This window comes from Tyto alba, unplaced genomic scaffold, assembly GCF_018691265.1.
Source record: "Tyto alba isolate M040663 unplaced genomic scaffold, T.alba_DEE_v4.0 Super-Scaffold_2, whole genome shotgun sequence".
NCBI classification, from domain to species: domain Eukaryota; kingdom Metazoa; phylum Chordata; class Aves; order Strigiformes; family Tytonidae; genus Tyto; species Tyto alba.
The window spans coordinates 16,848,483-16,867,636 of record NW_024881282.1 but is presented as its reverse complement, the minus strand read 5'-3'; the positions used below and the strand labels follow the sequence as shown (position 1 = coordinate 16,867,636).

Here is a 19,154-nt window from a genome sequence, read left to right as displayed (position 1 = left end):
TAATGTAAATTGAAGTCTACATAGGCCTTAGTAAGAAATATCTCCATATGATATATTGCCAGCCATGTGGCACAGTCTTGCAACCCTATTCCTTACTATTTTCCTATTTCAATTTTTATGGTATTCAGTACACAATGGCAATTACGGCAGCAACACTAACATTACCTGTAAGTAACCTGATAAATTCATAGCCTTTCCACATGTAGTTTCTATAAATATTTTCAGTAAGTTCGCTGCAACTCAAAAATACCAGTTAAAGATTTGTAATTTCAGTCACAATTATGGTCACCAGAAGCAGTACTAATCAAATAATTTATCTTTCCAATGAAAATGCTTAAGTCGAAATAACAAATACAGCCCAGAACTTAGATTTGAAAGGATTGCGCAAGTAGTTGTTAATAAATATGCAAAATAATACATGCATGCATAAGGTTATACAGAATAGAGGTAGTAGAGAGAAAGTATTTTTAATTATCTACCTGCAAGTAGTGCCTTAAGCCTGCCCAAAGGTTACAATTACCAAGGCAACAGGATGTATTACAAAGAGCAAGTGCCAGACACTTCATGTGTAGCTGAGGAGACAAAAAGGAAGAGCCCAGGAACAGGAAGCTCCACAAAAATGTTTTCTGTATGATTAACTGATGTGTCTCAGAAATCTTCTAGTCTACCAATTCTGAACTTGCAAATAGAACAATGACAGGGTCAGCTACTGATTTAAGACTGTTGCAGTCAAAAGAAGGAACAGGAGGTAAGGGAGTGAGTTACTCCGATTTTGCATGAACAATGCAGGCCCTGGTAACAATTGTACCTTTGAAGAGGAGCTAAAAAACTATTCAAAGGGGAGCATCCTGCCCCAGAAAGCACCAAAGGCTGGATGATCATCAGAGTAGCTCAAAGTCAGCAAAATCTGCGGTAACTCGGCAAAGGTAAAGGCAGTAGATCATGACCACCAACTCAATTCAAGACAAAAAGAACTTGCCCCACACACCTGGAAGGAGCATGTGTGCTGATTTGCATAGTAAACGAGGCCAATTTAAATATAAGTAACCAAGAAGGGACAAAGTCATGAGAAGCTAACCAATAGGCATTACAGAAAAGGCGTATTCGTGTAGTTTCAAGCGTAGAAATACACTGAAATTCTTCCATGCCGCGTGCTAGCTGTGTGGAATTACCACCTACCACCACGCTCTGCACAGATGTGGAATCAATAAATACCTCTGCTGTTCGCATGTATTAGCATCCTGCGCACTGGGTGAAGAACCCCACCTGAGGGACAACACAACGACGTGGTGGCCTACATAAGTAGCGCTTTCTGAAAGATACTGTCAAAAAAAAAAAAAAATCGTTACCTCCACAAACGTTATTTCACTATTTTGATCACAAACCCGACAATACACTCAAACCGCGCATTCAGGAAGAAATGCGGATTGCTGTGCGTTAGCTCTGCCATCACAAGCCCCCAGGCCACACTGGCTCCGGCTGCTCCTACGTAGCCGTGAAAAAGCCCACGCGGGAGACACGCAGCACCAGCCAGGCCTGCGGTCACCCAGCGTTCTGAGAGGCCAGCCCTCCCCTTTCCTTACAGATGGCCTCCGAGAGGCGCCAGCCCTCGCCCCCTCAGACAAAGCGGGCGGGACGGCGCCACCAGAACCGCCCTGTCTGGCTCCGCCATCACCCCGCGGGATCCCCGCCGCCGGAAGCTCATTGAGGGGAGAGGCGGGCCTTGACAGCCACTATCCAATCATCGGCAGGTGTCGGGAAGACAAGCAGCGACTGTAGCCAATTGCTGCCCCCAAGGGCTGCGCACGGCGGCCCCGCTGGGAGAGGAGTCGCCGCGCTCCAAGCGTCTGTGGGAGATTTCGGCCCGCCCGGCGCGTCGGGGCGGGGCGGGAGGGAAAGCGGCGGACGCGTGCCACCAATAGGCGTGAGGGAAGGACTGACGGGCACTCAGCTAGCCCAATGAGAGGGCGGCAGCTGTTAAAGGGCCGGCGACCTGGAGGGGAGAGTTGGGCGCAGGTGAGTAGTTGGCGCGGCTCCCCGGGGACCCGGGCGGGGTGGCAGCGGGCCCGCCGCAGCCCCCGGCGCCTTCGTGGGGGAGAGCGGTGGGGCCGCGTCGCCCCTGAGCGCGGCAAGGCGGTTGCCCGCCGTCCTCCTCCTCCCGGGAGAGGCGCGGGGCCCCGCCGGCCCGGCCGCAGGTCACTTGCCGGGGTGTGTGTGTGTGGGGGGGGCCCGGCCTGCGGCGCGGGTTGCCCGCCCGCTCCCAAGGTTCGGTGCGGCGCGGCGCGGCGGCGGAGCGGGCCCGGCGGGGCTCGGGGGGCAGCTCGGCCGTGCCCGCGCCTTTCTTTGTTGCCTTCCCCGGGCCCCCCGCGGCGCCCCGGGCTTCTGTCGCTCCGGAGGGCGCGGAGGGTTGCTCCCGTTCGTGGCCATTGCTGTTTCGGGGGAAGGGGAACTTGCGACTGATGAGTCTGTAGGTTTAGCAGCCTGAATCCACAGCTGCTTTCCATCCTCCGTACCTCTCCGCTTCACCAAATTAGCCTGGTAGGTGGTGGTGGGTCCCTTTTCGTGTGCTCGAGCCGCAAGCTCCTTGCAGGGAGGACTGCCCACCCGCCGGCGTGTTCAGCAGCACCCGGGTCCCCCTGTACTTAAGGCTCTCTTAGTACAAACGTGTAAGTTGCTCAAAGCCACGGTGGCCGTCCGTTATGAATCACATACAAAGTTTTTCGGAAAGACCTAGGCTTTATTATCATGCAAAGATCCGCAGACTCAAGTTTTATTTAGAAAAAGCCAAGCAAACAAAAGAACAAACAAAACAAAACCAAAGCAGATAGCAGGTCCTCCTGACTTAAGGTGTTTATCTTCAATCATAAACTCTGAAAGTTTTTTTGAAAAAAAAAAAAAATCAAACCTTCAAGAGATATACTTTTAAAAAAATATATTTTTTTCTAGAGTTCAAGTTTGATGCTAGCAACAATCCTTCAGTCCTGGTGAATGCATGGATTATTTTTTTATGTTTACTTGCATGCTTGTTTTGTGGTGTTTCTTTGTTTCATTTTTTTTTTTTGTTGGTCCATCATGTGGTCATACAACAAGGTGTGAGCGAAAGAGAGACAAAGGCACAAGGTGGCTCTCATTAAATATGTCAGAGTTAGTCAGCGTATGCGTGTTCTGTGTGTTTATGGAGTGTTTAGTTTTGCAATACTTGTTTCATTTCAACCCTGACGATTAGTTTGTTTTTCTTTAGTTCACTGGTGAGGACCTTCTTGACCATTGGTTGATTCTGGCCTGGTAGGGCTGTATCAAACTCCTAGCTCCATGTTGCTGTCTTTCCTGGAAGACCCTTGAAATCTTTCTGTTATCATATGATGAGAATTGTTTCTTTTTTTCTAGCCAACACTTCTCCTTTCTACCCAAATTGTAAAAATACGCATTTTGCATTTGCAGTTAGCGTCATGCCATATGATGGGTACATGGCTGGTCACATAAAAAGCATCTTCTGTTATTTCCCAGGGATTTGTCTGTCACTTGGACAAGCTGTAGCTATTCATTGTCAGGTAACTGATGTCTCTGATCATGTACCAGAAGTACTTTTGGTCATATAGTTGGGATTTTTTTTTTTTTTCTTGCAGATGTTTTATCTTACCTTCATAGTGGTGTAAGTGGTTTGATCTGACCAGAATATTTTATTTTCACATCTGCTCTTATATCCATGTACTTTTCCTGAATGAACTGCTCATCTTTCCAGTTGGTACACTCAGAAAATAATATTTGCTGTGGAGTCCTCTGCTAAAAACACTAAAATGTAGAGCAGTTACAGTTCTGAATTTGGAAAAACTGTAAAGTCTGTCTACTGTTGTGTTTTTTTTTTTTTCTGAATGTATGCATTTCACGTTTTAGACTTCCTATCAAAGCAAAACTTGAACATGTTCTATGTCGTGTTTGTAAATCATGCTTTTCAAAATGTTGATAGGTTTTTTTCTTCTGTAACTAGAATGTGTACAAATCTTAGCTTATTACTGTTCCTGTCCCTTATATACTTTGAGCATGTAACAGTGCATTCTTTTGCATTAAAGAGGAATATCCTGGAGACCATCTAGCAATGTCAGAAAGCAGAATATCCCAAACCTCAGCTTTAGTTAGATAATAATGCTTTTTTAATTAATAGATGAGAAAGGTAAACAGTCACACAGTGGATTTGATCTAACTCTGAGAGTCAATGTACTGTTCAGACAATTCATTAACATCCATTTATATCAATAAGAAGGGAATTGTCTTTAATGAGGCAATATGGTTTCAGAAACTAAAGTGTTAGAACAGGTAAGATGTCCTTACCAACTGGAAGTTAGTAGTCATGAATTTTAAAATAGGTAGGGTTTGCTGCTCTTTTACTGTTTTTATCAGACATGTTCTAGCAAAAAACCCAAAAGGTCTAAAAGAAAACTTTACGTAATAAAGGAATGGGATGCAAGGAATTTCCAAGTTAATATTATAATTCTTAAAGGTTATGTGCTTGACTTACAGTGTAAGATTTAAAACCAAGATTAGGCATGTCACAGAGTGGCTGGGGAGATTGGACAGGTGATGCACACCAGCTGCGCACAGAGCAGTGAGGCTGATACACAGGGTAGCCTGACGTTCATGTGGTAACTCTCAACCTTCTCTGGAGCTAAGATGAAAGCTTGGCTGTCTGTCTTCTGCAATCGTAGAATTTTATTTAGAAAATAATGATGAAAATTTGTTTTGAAACCTCCCCCGCCTTTTTTTTTTTTTTCCTGTAATTGTGCCCAATTTCTCCTGCTATGCTAGCACCGAGAAATTTAGGGAGGGTAACTAGAGATAATATATGAATCGCTAAAATCCTGTGGTTCCTTGTTATTGGGCAATGATCAGAACCTTGTTCATCCCATCTGGGGATAAGTAAAAGGCTTGACCAGTGTATATCCTGAGACAAAACTGGCTGTGATTGAGCGTAAGTCTGGTATTTAGGCACCTTAAGAGACAATTAAGTATCTACTAGTACTTTCAAGAGTTTGACATATCCAGCTGGAAAGTACTTTGGAAAGTCTGACTCATTTTACCGTAGTTAGAAAAGTTCCTGAATGCTCACTTAAGTACATGCTTAAAACCAAACATGAAATTTTGCTGATATCATTAAAAATAAGTGGCCTTAGAAATGGAGGCTCGGTGTCTTGGTAGTGACAAGTCAGAAATTCTTGTGAAATTCATGTTGTATGTAATAAGTCCATGTAATTCTTTTTACATGGAAGACCAACTCAAAATGGATACCTCTGAATGCTTCAAACACACTCCTTGCCTTGAAAACAGGTCAGTGCAAATTTGTGTGTTTCTGAAGTCAGCATGAAGATACAAGTACTTGGTCATTCCCTGGCAACCAGGAATCACAGTTTAATCTGTATATTTATCAGTCCAGAATAATTGCCTTATTAACAGTGAAACTTCTGAAAGTGCTCTTAATTTGTTCTGTGTGCAGGTAACTTTTACAAAGAATTTACCTGTTCGGTGACTTTTGAAAACTTAAAAATTACATAAGATGAACTTCGAACTTGATACATAGGTCAAGAAGTTTAGTTGCCATAATAGTAGTAAAGTACTAATGCTGTAATTTTTGTTTGAAAAGCACAACAAATACCAAATAAATTGATTTATTGCCAGACAAGTAAATATGGTGCTGCTTCCTTGGAAGCCCAAGTATCTTTTCATGGTAAACTTACAATAATGAAGGTTAAGAGAGATGCTTAAAGATCAGGTGAAAGGTCTCAGAAAAATGTTACGTAATTCTAGCAGATGTTGTGTTGTGGTATAAATCTGACTTTCTAAACTGCAACATTTTTTTTTAGTACTGGTCATATTAAGGGCCTACATTAAAATGGTAGATCATACTATTTTGTGAAATAATTCCCTTTTCTCAAAACCAATTAGTATTTTATTTTCAGAAGGGCAGGAAATTTTATGCATCATAAACAGCAACATGCAGCTTCCAGTTTGATTCTGAGGAGTTAAAAGTGCTGAGTAGCTGCATTGGAAGCACTGTAGAGTGGTCCATGCTGATACACACTCATGCTTTATGCAATTGATTTCTTCTTGGGACTCAGTTTTGCATATTTGCTTGCTAGAACCATCAGGAGTAAGTGGGTTCACAGTGAGGACAATATTTCAGCAAGAAAAAGTAGTAAACCAGTTTCCTAAATGCAGTGTTTTAAAGAATATTTGATGCCAGCATGCTTACGTGTTTGGTATGGATTGCTTGATACGGAAAACTTGGCAAGTTAACCACTTATTTACAGTCAGTAGCGCATAGGAGTTGAAGAACAATGTCTGTGTGCATTATCCCCCAAATTGAGAGTTTTTGTGTAATGTGCTGATGTGTATGTTCTAGCCCAGTTTAGGAAAGTAACAGGAGAAAAAAATACTTGGTAATTTAAGAGTCCTGTATAGCCGGGGGAAAGTTATTTAAGGATTAAGTCCATTAATCATTAGCAATCAAATATATAATCTGCAAGCCATTTGCTTTAGGTGGACAAAAAGTCTGTACTAGATTAATAGGGAACAGACATAGCAGCTTGAAACTGTAGGTATTGTATAGTCAGTTGCTGTCCTGCTTCGTTTGAAGCCTTTTAAGCTTACTTAAAGTGGCAGGTAACATGGTACAAAAGAAAGCTCAAAATAAATCCTAAATTGGACCATTACCAAGCAGTCTGGGACCAAAAAACATTTTTTTATTCTCAGTCTCTGCTTTCAGGTTTTGTTTTTTGGTAATGAGGTCTATGATATGTTCATCACTGCATTAATAGTCCCCTGATTCTCCCACTCAAACTTTCCATTTTCTGTACAGACGTGTGCACAATCTGTCAAGTGGGTCACGGGGTTTAGCTTTCTCTTCATCAGGCACAGGACCAGCTATTGCTGAAGGCAGAGGACTGGACTAACTTTCAACCTGCCATCACATTGGACATGAGGTGTTTTGCAGTGTAGGGAGAGGAGGGCTTTCCCATGAACATGTAGTGACTTACTCCTAAACGTGTTTGCTGTTAAAACTTCCCCAATACGTGACACTGGTTTGAACTAGTCGTTATTTTCTGACATTCAGGAGAATTGCTCCAGTTCTTTTTTTTTTGTGATGAAGTCAGAAGAGCCTCTAAAACTTCAAATTTTCATATTAACCTACCTTTTTTGTTTGTTTGTTTTCAATGGAAATGGTGTCTCATTTAAAATGTGTCCTAGAAATTTCAGTCCCCTAAACATTTCATGTTTTTGAAGTAATGATACAACAATTTTAGCTTCTTTTGGAAATAATTTAGCATTCAAACTGAAATGTGAATGTCAGATTTCAGCCTTAAGCAAATTCTGAGAGGTAAAACTCTTAAGAGTTGAAGGAAAATAGCTGTATTTTTGTAATGGAAGTATCAACTCAACCTTAACGGTTTGTGACATGGATATATTAATGGATTTATAATTAATATGAGATTAGAGAAGGTATCTATAGCTACTTTACATTCAGAGTTTAACAGAATGTTTTTTTTCTATCGAATGAACTATCAGTTCAAAATATGCATTCCTTAAATGATGACTTAGGAGTCAAGTTCATTAAATGAAAATACACAGTGTATACCTTGGAGATTTATGTTGTTTGCTCTTTCTCTCTTAGGAAGCCTGTCAAATAGGAAAATACTACAAAGTGAAGAGAAAATTCACTTCACGAGAACTGAGCTCTACTTTCATTGGCTTTTAAATTTGATCTGTATTAATAACTGATTAGTGTCAGATCATCTCTGTAGTCTACCGTGGTGAAATTACTAGGTTAAAGCTGGAAAAAATGAAACAATTAAAAAGAAAAAGAAAAAGCAATTTTAGCGTTCAGGAAACTCAAACTCTCCTTAAGGAAATCAGAAAAAGGAGAGAAGTACTCTTTTCAAAGCAACTTAATACAACAATTAATGAGATGAAACGGAAAGCTTGGGAGGAAATAGCAGAGTGTGTAAATGCTGTAGGTGAAGGAGAGCAAAGAACAGGGACAGAGGTGAAAAGGCGATACCTTGACTGGAGAGCACTCATGAAGAGAAAACGTCTGAATACAAACATCAAAGTAGTAGGTGCTGGGTTTCACCTTCCTTCATCCAATTTAGATGACTCTCTCAATGAAGACATGGACGAGAAAATGGGATTTGCAATTGAATCTAGTTTTGAATGGCAAAATATCACTGACTTCAGAGAAGCCGGAGGATCTTTAACAGAAATCAAAGTAGAAGAGGAAGAGGAGGATCCGCAGAATTTTGAAGTGAGTGACTGACATACATTAGCTCTATGCAATATGGCCTTCGTTTCATTTCAGCATAAGGCTTTTTGCTGTGTTTCTTCATAGCATCTGTTTCTGTTTTTTCCTGAATGTGTGAATTAAAGAAACTGTAGAAACAAATATGTTTCAGAAAGATGGTATTCAAATCTAGCAACTTGCAATTGTGTGTAAGGTCCTGGATGTTGATTATTAAATTGATATCCCTCAACTTTGAATATCTATTTGCACATATATTTTCCATTTGTATATGCCATAGATAAGAATTAGTTCGGTCAGTAGAATGAAAATACACTGTTAAAGAAAACTGATTATTTTAATACTTAGGCTGACTGGATGGATGGGTGAATGGAGAAGAGAAATGCACCTGTTTAACAAATGGAAGTATATGTTACCTGCAGGTACAGAGAGAAATAGAATACTCTATGTTTCTTAAAATGAACCCACAGGAGATGAAAATATTAATTAAGTCAGTCAGCGATTCCTCTCTGTCAGAATTTTAGTGTGAATTTGACGAGGAGCTGTGGATCCTGTAGACAGGTTCTTACTTTTAGTAGTACCATGACTGTCCTGGGGTAGGCAGCCAGCTGGAGTGAAGTGGAAAGTTTGGGAAGTTTTGTTATGCCTATACAAATATATAGTTTCCATTTCAAAAAGGTGTACTACCACAGTTTTGGTTTGGGGGTTTTGGGGGCATGGCAGTGGGAGGGAAGCAACTCCTGGTTTAGCTCAGTTGGGATGTGTGCTGGGAAAAAATCAGCACAAGCTGTTAAATGGTAGTGAAGCTACTGTCTGAGAGCTGCTGAATAACAGTGCCTGTCTCCCCTAATGCTAGAAGACTGGCAGTGGCTCTCATTGTCTTAAGATTTTCTGAAACTGTTTCTTCCTCAATTTGCCTTTCTTTTTCAGCATACTTAGTGGGAGACAATTATCCCTTGTGTACTATGAATTAGTAGCACGAGGGCTGTAATTCTGCATGAGTTGTTACAGTCTGCCAGGAGCAACGGGCCTAACCACCTAGTCATCTGTGTCAGAAATAGCTTTACAGCAAATGTGATAATGCAGAATTGGTTAAACAAATCCTGTTAATTCACCCACTTAATACAGTTTGAAGGGTCAGGAGCATGTGAAAAAAGTCAGTGTTTTTAGAAATGGAATGCTCGAGTTAGTGAAGGCTGGGTTAGTTTATATACCACATAGCCTGTGGATCCAGCTACTCTGATAAATAGTCAGAAAAATTCAGTGGCTTGCATAAATGTCACTCTGCTATATGAAAAGTAAGAACAACGTATGCATTATAGATCCAGTTTTTGATCAGTGTTTCGGAACACTTTGTAATATCTATTGTGCAATATTTTCTGTATGTTTTTGCATGTCCACTGCCAAGCTGAATTTCCATTTTTCATTACTGGGTATTAACTTGCAGTTAAAGTGTGGTTTTTTAGCTGTACAATGGTAGAAAACAGGTTTTTTGATCTAACATGGTTATTTCACAGCATGTGAGTTAAACAGTTCTGAGTAGCTTTTAACATGAAAAAACCCTGTATGTTATTTTCAGACAAGTTGTAAAAAAATTTATTCTGGCATAAAGACTGAAATGTAATTCTTGTCTATTGCATTCCTCTCTTCAGTTTCCTATTGAGGAAGAAGAAGAAATTTTGTCATCGGTTTTGCCAGATTCAAAAAAGGAAAATGACCTACCAGACTTCCCCCACATTGAAGAGTTTGGAAACCTAGGCTCTGCTCAAGCTAGGCTAGCCTATGAAGATTCTCACTTGCTTATAAATCTAGAAAAGCAGAAGGTGGAGCTGGAGAAGCAGCGACTAGACATTGAAGCTGAAAGGTTGCAAGTGGAGAAGGAGCGCCTGCAAATTGAAAAGGAGCGGTTGCGGCATGTTGACTTGGAGCGTGAAAGACTGCAGATTGAGAAGGAGCGACTTCAGATTGAATGGGAGAAACTCAGGCTAGAGACTCTGCATGCTGAAAAACCAGCCCTGGAAAATGACCTCACCCAAACAGAAAAACCCATCATGCAGCCTCTGGATATAGAAACTGAAAAGCTGAAACTTGAAAAAGAACGTTTGCAGTTAGAGAAAGAGAGGCTGCAGTTCCTGAAGTTTGAGTCAGAGAAGCTGCAGATTGAGAAGGAACGCTTGCAAGTGGAGAAGGAGCGCCTTCGAATTCAAAGAGAGGGTCACTTGCAGTGAACCTCCTGACTGAAGTGTCAACATTAGTGTTTTGATGTTTGTAAAATAGAGGTAGTTCTTTTCTTAATACTGAAACTGTCTTAGAGGCTTAACATTCTTCTGTTCAGAGTTGAATGATGATGTTAAACTGAAAAAGAAAAAAAAAAAAAGAAAAAAAGAATGGTGCTCAATATGTCAGTGTGCCTACATAAATGAGCTTATGTGTGAAATTGCTTTTCAGTGTATCAGAACTAAGTGTTATGTTCTCTTGTCTTCAGTATTGTGTTGTATTAGTTCAGTGTCCTCTCATAGACACATTGGGAAGAATCAAGGCTGAAACTTGTACTTTTTTTACTGTACTAACAGTAAGGAAGGATCAGAATAAATCAGCATATGTTGTGAGGGCATGGTGCTGACGATGGCCCACACAGTAAATAAGTTAGACAGAACTCAATAACACAAAGTCATGATGCGGTTGATTCATTAAACTTAATTTCCCCTCTGTTTTTTTCCACCCCCATAACTGGAAAAAGAGTTCAAGAATCATGTAAAAATTAAAGTACAAGTTAAATTCACTGCAGTTGTGTTTACTGATGGTCCATGGCGTGAACTTTTGCATGAAATATCCATACTAGATAAAGTTACACATCAACCGTACCTACTATAAGCTGGACTGTTGGTTGCACCAGGTCATTAATAGTGCTGTATGGAATATAGCACCTGTCTTAGTATAGCATAGGGACTTACTGATTGATCAGGTGTGCTGTCTGATGAGTCTGTGGTGACTTCCTGAAGTAAATTGCTAGACCTCATTTGTTCCTTGAAAGACAAGTAGCTGGTGATGGGAGTCTCAGGGGTGGAGACACAGGGTCTGAGAACAGACTAAGGAGCACTGAGCTTGAACACTAATGCTCCTGATGTTAGTTCTGCCTGGCCAGCACTTAGGGGTCATGTCCCAGGGGCAGCCAGAAGAGGCTTCTGTGGCTGACAGCACATAGTATGCTATACTTGGACAAACAGAAATGGTCAGTGCTGAAGGCTGTCAGTATTTTTCATAAGCAATGTATTCATTTAAAATAATAAAACCAAGGAAGCTTTCTGTTATTTCATATGTGTTTAAATCCCAACTGAGCCAGACTTCACATTTCTCATCTTTCTGCAAGTAACTATCTTTTGTTGACTCCATTTGAAATGTAGGACTATGAGAATACTAAATCTGAATATATGTAGAGTGACTTTCATGGATTCTTGTGCAAGTAAATATATTTATACCACTACAGGATTACTTTTATTCTGCAAAGAAAATGTTATTTTTTTATTACTGAAACAAGTGTGCTTCTACAGTGGAAATAAATTTGACTACTACAATCCAAAATTGCTCTTGAGACTGTGTTTCTTCATAGAGAAACAGGGCTACGTATGAAGAGAAACCTGGATGCTCAACACTGCAGCACCTCAAAGTTGCTGGTGCCTTGTATTCTGTGTGTAGTAAATCGGAGAGATGAGGCACCTCAGAGTAGCACTTAAACCAACCACAACTCATTTCAGAAAGGAAAAATGAAGAAGACACAAACCAGATGGATAGAAATGCTGCAGGGAAAGTGTGTTGGGGATTCTTCCTGAATGTGGTGAGCTGACCCTGGCTGGATGCCTGGTGCCCACCAAAGCTGCTCTATCACTCCTCCTCAGCTGGACATGGGGGAGAAAATGCATTGAAAGGCTCATAGGTCGAGAGAAGGACAGGGAGAGATCACTTGCCAATTACTGTCACAGGCAGAACAGATGTGACTTGAAATAAATATAATTTATTGCCAATCAAAATCAGAGTAGGATAGTGAGAGATAAAACCAAATCTTAAAACACCTTCCCCCTATCCTTCCCTTCTTCCCAAGCTGAACTTCATTGCCTGGTTCTCTACCTCCTGCCTCAGCAGCACAGGGGGACAGGGACTGGTGGTTCTGGTTGGTTCATCACCCATTGTCTCTGTTCCTCCTTGCTCCTCAGCGGGGAGGACTCCTCACATTCTGCCCCTGCTCCAGTGTGGGGTCCTTCCCACGGGAGACAGTTCTTCACAAACTTCTCCAGTGTGAGTCCTTCCAACAGGCTGCAGTTCTTCACAAACTGTTCCAGCGTGGGTCCCTCCCACGGGGTGCAGCCCTTCAGGAGCAGACTGCTCCAGCCTGGGTCCCCAGTGGGTTCACAAGTCCTGCCAGCAAACCAGCTGCAGTGTGGGCTCCTCTCTCCATGGGGTCCACAGGTCCTGCCAGGAGCCTGCTCCCATGCGGGCTTCCTACGGGATTACAGCCTCCCTCGGGTGTCCTCCTGCTCTGGCGTGGGCTGCAGGTGGGGATCTGCTCCACTGTGGACCTCCATGGGTGCAGGGGCACAGCCTGCCTCACCATGGGCTTCACCACGGGCTGCAGGGGAACCTCCAGTGCCTGGAGCACCTCCTCCCCCTCCTTCTTCACTGACCTTGGTGTCTGTAGGGTTGTTTCTCTCACATATTCTCACTCCTCTCTCTGGCTGCAATTCCTGTTGCACAGTTGGTCCCACACCCTCACCCCACCTTCTTAAATGCATTATCCCCAAGGTGCCACTACCACATTGCTGATGGGCCAGCGGTGGGTCCGTCCTGGAGCCGGCTGGCGTTGGCTCTGTCAGACAGGGGGGCAGCTTCTGGCAGCTTCTCACAGAAGCCACCCCCCCTCCCGTATCCCCCTGTTAACAAAACCTTGCCATGCAAACCCAATACACTGAAATAAAGTGACAAATTTTCAGCTCCCTGTTACATATCAAAAAAATTTATATTAAAAATAGCTTTCTGTGATTCAGAGAAATTACTTATCTTTCCGTTTTAAAACATGAGAGAGGCAGAATTCAGAAGCTCGTCAGTATTACCTAGTGCACAGAGCATTTAACCAGACAGTGGGATAACTTGGATTTCATGCTCACTGTATCCTGAGGTGATCAACTTTCTAGATAACTATTCTGACTGCCAGATAGGGTGAGTAGGAACAAGGGACAACATAGCCAGCTGTGCAAGAGGTGGTGACCAGAAAAAACAGCCAGGACAGAGGCCCTTCCTTTGGGCTTGTCTGTAAGAAGTGCTCGGTTGGGAAGGAGCAGGAGTGGAGTCTGTCTCCTGTTTTGTTTGGTAGTTCCGCTGCTGCTTGATACCAGCACCTCTGTCTTCATATTTTATTCCAGTTTAATAACTTAACCATTAGGATAATGGTTTGTATTTTACATTGGACATCTTGGGAATTATGTCCTAAGGGCATTAAATGTTTTTGGGGAAAATAAATAGATAAATCTGAGCCATTTCTGAATTCTGAATTGTTTCAGAAATTTGAACACTTTTCCAAATGTGAATAGAATAGTATATAAGCAATTATTTCTTCTAACAACTATTCAGCCTCTTAGGGAAATGATGCATCCCTTGGTTATACAAAACCTTTTGGAAAATACTGAATGATGAAATTAAGTATCGTCATAAATCATTGAAAATACATTTCAACATAAAATTTAGAGAAAATTACAGAGTTTAATACATCAATTTTATAGCTTGCTTTTTTCATATCAAAATTGCAGTCATTTTGTGGTAATTTAAATTTAAATGTCATATCTTTAAATACTAATCTGCAATCTCTTAAACTTTAGTTGCTTGATTTACAAACCTGGGATCCTGACAGCAAAGCCTAAGGGCAAGTTTTCAACCATCTAAATGTCACAAAGTCATGTGTATACATGAACCCAGTTCCTCTGTTAGAGAGGGATATTTTGGGCTCCTGCTTAAAAGAAGGGTCTATGATTGTAAGTAATGAGTGACATTTCCAGACTGGGAAGATTTTTAAGGGGGAAACCACACACATAGAGAGGAAGAGGCAAGTATTTGGAGAAAGGAAAAAAAAGAGAGGAGTGAAGATCAAACATCTAGTAAGAAGAAACGTGGGCAAAGCTGGTGATAGATAAGACGGAGTACTGAAAATATCCACAGTGGTCACTGCAAACTGCTTTATCAAGGTTATGTCTGATGCACTTATGTCAGATCTCATGGCTCTGTGGACCCACATGGGAATGTGGGAATGGGGAAGGCAAGGGGCAAAGCGCAGCCTGAGGCGGAGCAGGGAACTTCACAGCCACTGTGCTGCAGCAGGAACATGCACCAGGGCCTTCATAAATCCCATTACGCCCGCTACTCCACAAAGGGCTTTCTAGCCAGTAATTTTAAGAACAGAAGGCCAAATAACAAAGGTAGAATAAAGGCTAACTCAGAGAGTTTCTCACTGTCTGTTATTAGCGATGGGTCCCACCAAGTTGTGCCTGGCTATGATGTTAATGGAGAGAAGCAGAGTGCGTCCATGTGTTTTCACAATGCGGTTTGGAAACAGACTGGCTAATGCTTAATGGTGTCCTAACAACATCCAGAGAAGAACACAGGGTAAACATGCTCCCCAAGACGAGCCCCGGATGAGCAGCAGCCACAGTCCCAAGAGTACACCTGAGAGAGGACGGAAGGATTCAAAAGCACCTTGATTTCCTTGAGTAAGGAGTCCTGTGTTATTTCTGGGCCATTTTGAACAACTTTCACTGTGCATAAAGAGATGCTGCTAGAAATGTATACACAAGGTATAAAATATTTATTTATTAAAACAAACAAGAGCTGGTTAGGATTTAATAAAGTCTCAAACTAAGCATTAGTATCTTCATCACCTCAAGCTATCTACTAGCCAGACAGTCATCAGCCAGGAGAGGAAGATTTTACCATCCTCCAGGGCTCCCCAGCATAGCTCTTTGGCAGTGCTGAGTTGCTGTTTTCTAAGAGACTTTTTTCTTTTTTTGCTTTGGTATTTCTTAATCTTTCCATGTAGGTACAGTGTTTTAGCCCTTAAATCCTTGAAGTGCTACTGACACCTACCTCAACAAGCCTACCTCCATCTGTAGTTTTACCTTATCTTGCCTGACCATTCTCTACAAATTCTCTGGGCTTTTTTTCAAAACATGATTTTCCCATCAATGTGAGCCAAGGCAGCTGGACTTTGCTGGGCCCTAGATTAGGGATGTGTCAGGGAGTCTGCATGTTTACCTGCAGAGTTGATTAGACCCACCCAATCTCCCTGATAAGAGTCCAGGAGGTCTTACATAGCGGTGGTACTAGTCAGACCAACCTGCAGTGAGTGAAGCTGTTCTCTAGCACCCACCTGTGGATTTAGGAGCTGTGTGACTAGGTGATGGTGTTCCAGGCATTGCTTCTGTTGCTGTCTCCAGGATAACAGCAAGACTGGGCAAAAAGAGGCAAAGCCAGTATCATTATCCTCAAGCTGTTTCAGGTGTTGGAAAAAACCTTTTTGGTCACTGGCAGCTATGTGAAATAGCATGGAGGGCCCAAGAGGGAGAGAAAAGTAAGCCTTGGGTTCCTCTGAACTTTCCCAAGTAAAGCATGAGGCTCTCAGTTACACCAGGCAATTTGCCAGTTTCCTGGTGATAGAAGTTGCCCAAATCACAGCTGCTATGCCAGGTATTTGGATAATCCAGGACCAGTTGTTGTCTGTATGCATCATCTTGAAATGGGCAATAATCTTTTAGGTGTCTTCTCAGAATGTAGCTGAATTATGTTTGCAATTTTTTCCCCTCCCCAAAAAAAAAGAAATTTCTAAAATCCCTCTTGCACGTGGGAACAGAAACTGATAACTCATATTTCTTCACCTTTTCATAGAAATTCTGATGCAGTTGCCACAAAAGAGCATCAGCGACATCACCTGCCTCTCCGGCTCACACGCCCCCAGAAGCTCCCCTCAGAAAGGCACAGAGTGTTCCAAAGAGATGAAATCACATCCAGGCCTGATATTTTACAAACACAAAAATACCCTCAAAAATCCTACTCCATGTCAATCAGGAGCCTTGACAGAAGTGATAGGTGGGAGAAGAGGGAGGAGGAAAGATGATTTTTCTCTATTGTTGCTGAAATCAATTATTGAATTTAAGCCAGAGGGTGTCAGAAAATGCTACCAAATGCCATGTTGTTCACCATTTTTCTCCCCTTTCTTTTTCCTTTTCTTTTTCTTTCTTTTTCTTTTTCTCTTTTTCTCTTTTTCTCTTTTTCTCTTTTTCTCTTTTTCTTTTTCTTTTTCTTTTTCTTTTTCTTTTTCTTTTTCTTTTTCTTTTTCTTTTTCTTTTTCTTTTTCTTTTTCTTTTTCTTTTTCTTTTTCTTTTTCTTTTTCCCTTTTTCCTTTTTTCTTTTTTTCCTTTTTCCTTTTTCCTTTTTTCTTTTTTCCTTTTTTCTTTTTTCTTTTTTCTTTTTCCTTTCTTAGAGTTGAATGTAACAACTCTGCAATCTGATGAATGGCAAAAGTTAGATTTAATACAGAGTATTGCTTAAGGCCCTGTGCAGGTTCCCATCTGTCAGGCTATCATTCCTCCCTTGTTGAGGTAGGACACTGCCCCCTTGTCTTTTTACAGGAATTAGTAACCCCAAGTACACACTCTCTTCCTCCCATCCTAAAAGCACTTTGAAACATGATCCAGCTCAGCTCAGACTCCCAGTTCAGGAGTGGAAGTGCTGGGCCAGGCAATTTGGCCCCTTACCTCATTGCTCAGAGGTCAGGGAATGATTGTTTTTCTCTGCTCCACTTTTCCAGGCTGTCACCCTGCCTCCTTGCATGTTTCCGAACTCTGCTTCACCTTGTGTCTTGCATTCCTCTGCCTTCATCTAGCTCAGAAATTCCTGGGATGCTTGTCACTTTGAAGTCCATACATCCACATTGCGCTGATTTGCTCTCTGTTCAGTTTTTGTATCTACCCATTCACACGACGCTGTCTTCGCTATTAAAATGGAGCACGAGAAGGCAACAGTCCTTGGTCACTGTCTGACCCTTCCATTGACTTTCTAGAGAGACCCAATGGTGATATATTCTCCCTTTTTTAGTTCAGTGAAGAAGTAAAGATAAGGCGCTCTCTTTACCCACCAAGTTTGAGCAAGAAGAGTGACAAGGAACAGGTGAAAGAACTGGGCTTACCTAGTCAATAAAAGAGGGACTGAAGGGAGACAGCCTTCAAATATGTGAAAACCTGCAAGAAATAATCTGCTCTTTGTGCCTACTGCCAATGAGATGTGGAAGAATAATCCTAAATTGCATCTGTGACTGCCTGAACTAACCCTGAGGACAAAGGCTGGTCAAGGCATGAAGGACTGGTCTAGATGTAGATGCCCAGGGAAGCTTTATGGTCTCCATTGTTCAGCAATTTAAAAAATACGTTTGATAAACATGAAGAGTGATGCAGATACTGTCCTCCACTGGTATTTTCTACTATGCCATGAATAGGAGCAACAAGATTACTCGCCTATTTTCCTGCTTATTTCTCTGTGCCGTCAGGTTGCAGGCTGTCTTCCCTTAAGGTTTGTCTTGTGAAAAGACATCAGCCATGCAGTGTGGACATGAGATGCTGCCTTTGCTTTTCTGACCTGCATTTATTTCCTGGGCTCAGCCAGCTTCCAGAGCATTAGACAAGTGCATCCCTGTAGATGGGGAGGGCTGTTCCGGGAGGCCATTTGGCTCAGGGCTCGGGCACTGTGCACTGGGAGCCCGGCTCCTGCTCAGCATCATGTGTGTGGCACAGGGAGTCCTGCCAGGGTGGCAGTTCAGCTGCATCCCGGGGAGCTTCTCACCTCTGAAAACATCCAGTAGCTCTTTCATAGCTCAGTGTTTCTCTACCACTAGATTTGTACCACCTCCTGTGTTTGTGTGCCCCATGAACTTCCAGACTGGAAAACCTGCATCTCCAAAGTCACGAGCAGTCATGCAGGCGAAAGGATGATCAGTCCCAGGATTGGCTGTCAGTAACACAGCGTGCTGTATATTTTTGCCAATGATGTTCAAATATCATCTCATGCTACGAGCTGTGGTCTGGCACTCTACTTTTCATTCATCTTTTCCATCACTTGTGTTAGTAGAGAGTCTAAATTTTGGGCTCTTTATGGCAATATTCCTTTCCAGAGGCTAAAACTGATGGACAAGCAGACCTTCCAGTGGCATGACTATACCAAGGAAGGGTTTCCAGCTTGTGCTACTGCTGTGGCTATCTCACCCATCGGACAGGGAGCCACAGAAGATGCTGTCCCAGCTGTGACCACTCACTTGAAGAGTTCTTACTGGCAGCAGTTGGCAGAAGGGGTTTGGTGGGCACCATGCTCTGACACAGGAAAGGCCAGAGCTGCTTGCTTTAGATGTATGTTTGTCTTCATGAATATCTTATGTGGTGTTAGGCTGTCAGTTTATGAAGAGCTACGTTATCCAGTAACCACGTTATCCAGAAACCAGAGCAAGAACCAGTGCCTTTGAGTAGCCCAAAGTGCTAAAGAGGCAAGTAGCTACACATGAGGCAAATAAACCTGATTTTAAAATCTAGCAGAGTGAGAGCAGCAGCTATGGCCTCTGACAGACTTGGGTTTCACTGGAAGTCTAAATCCCTGCACTGCTCAGGCACTGTTGAAGTTTGCAGCTAACGTTAAGATAAAATATAAGTGGGCCACATTCCTCCCTATTTTAGTAGGTTTGTTTTGCATAAGTGACTCAGAATGTAGCTGGTATTAGGACTACAGAAAGATTTTAATCTATGCTTAAAAAAAAAAAAAAAAGAAAAAAGATTGCATTTTAAAATAA

At 42.1% G+C, this 19,154-nt stretch overlaps 1 protein-coding gene across 5 annotated transcripts; it reads left to right on the top strand.

The window, feature by feature from the left end:
- Positions 1 to 1,860: 1,860 nt before the first annotated feature.
- Positions 1,861 to 11,869, top strand: MSANTD4 (Myb/SANT DNA binding domain containing 4 with coiled-coils). 5 transcript variants are annotated; one of them, XM_032991107.2, is made up of 4 exons: positions 1,861 to 2,016; positions 3,442 to 3,551; positions 7,664 to 8,293; positions 9,940 to 11,869. In XM_032991107.2, exons 3-4 carry the CDS (start codon positions 7,832 to 7,834, stop codon positions 10,513 to 10,515), a joined length of 1,038 nt encoding a protein of 345 aa, XP_032846998.1. In that variant the 5' UTR covers positions 1,861 to 2,016; positions 3,442 to 3,551; positions 7,664 to 7,831; the 3' UTR covers positions 10,516 to 11,869. The 5 variants fall into 5 exon arrangements, with proteins under 5 accessions (XP_032846998.1, XP_032846996.1, XP_032846999.1 ...); XM_032991106.2 differs by lacking the exon at positions 1,861 to 2,016 and adding an exon at positions 2,573 to 2,666; XM_032991105.2 differs by lacking the exon at positions 3,442 to 3,551.
- Positions 11,870 to 19,154: the final 7,285 nt, after the last annotated feature.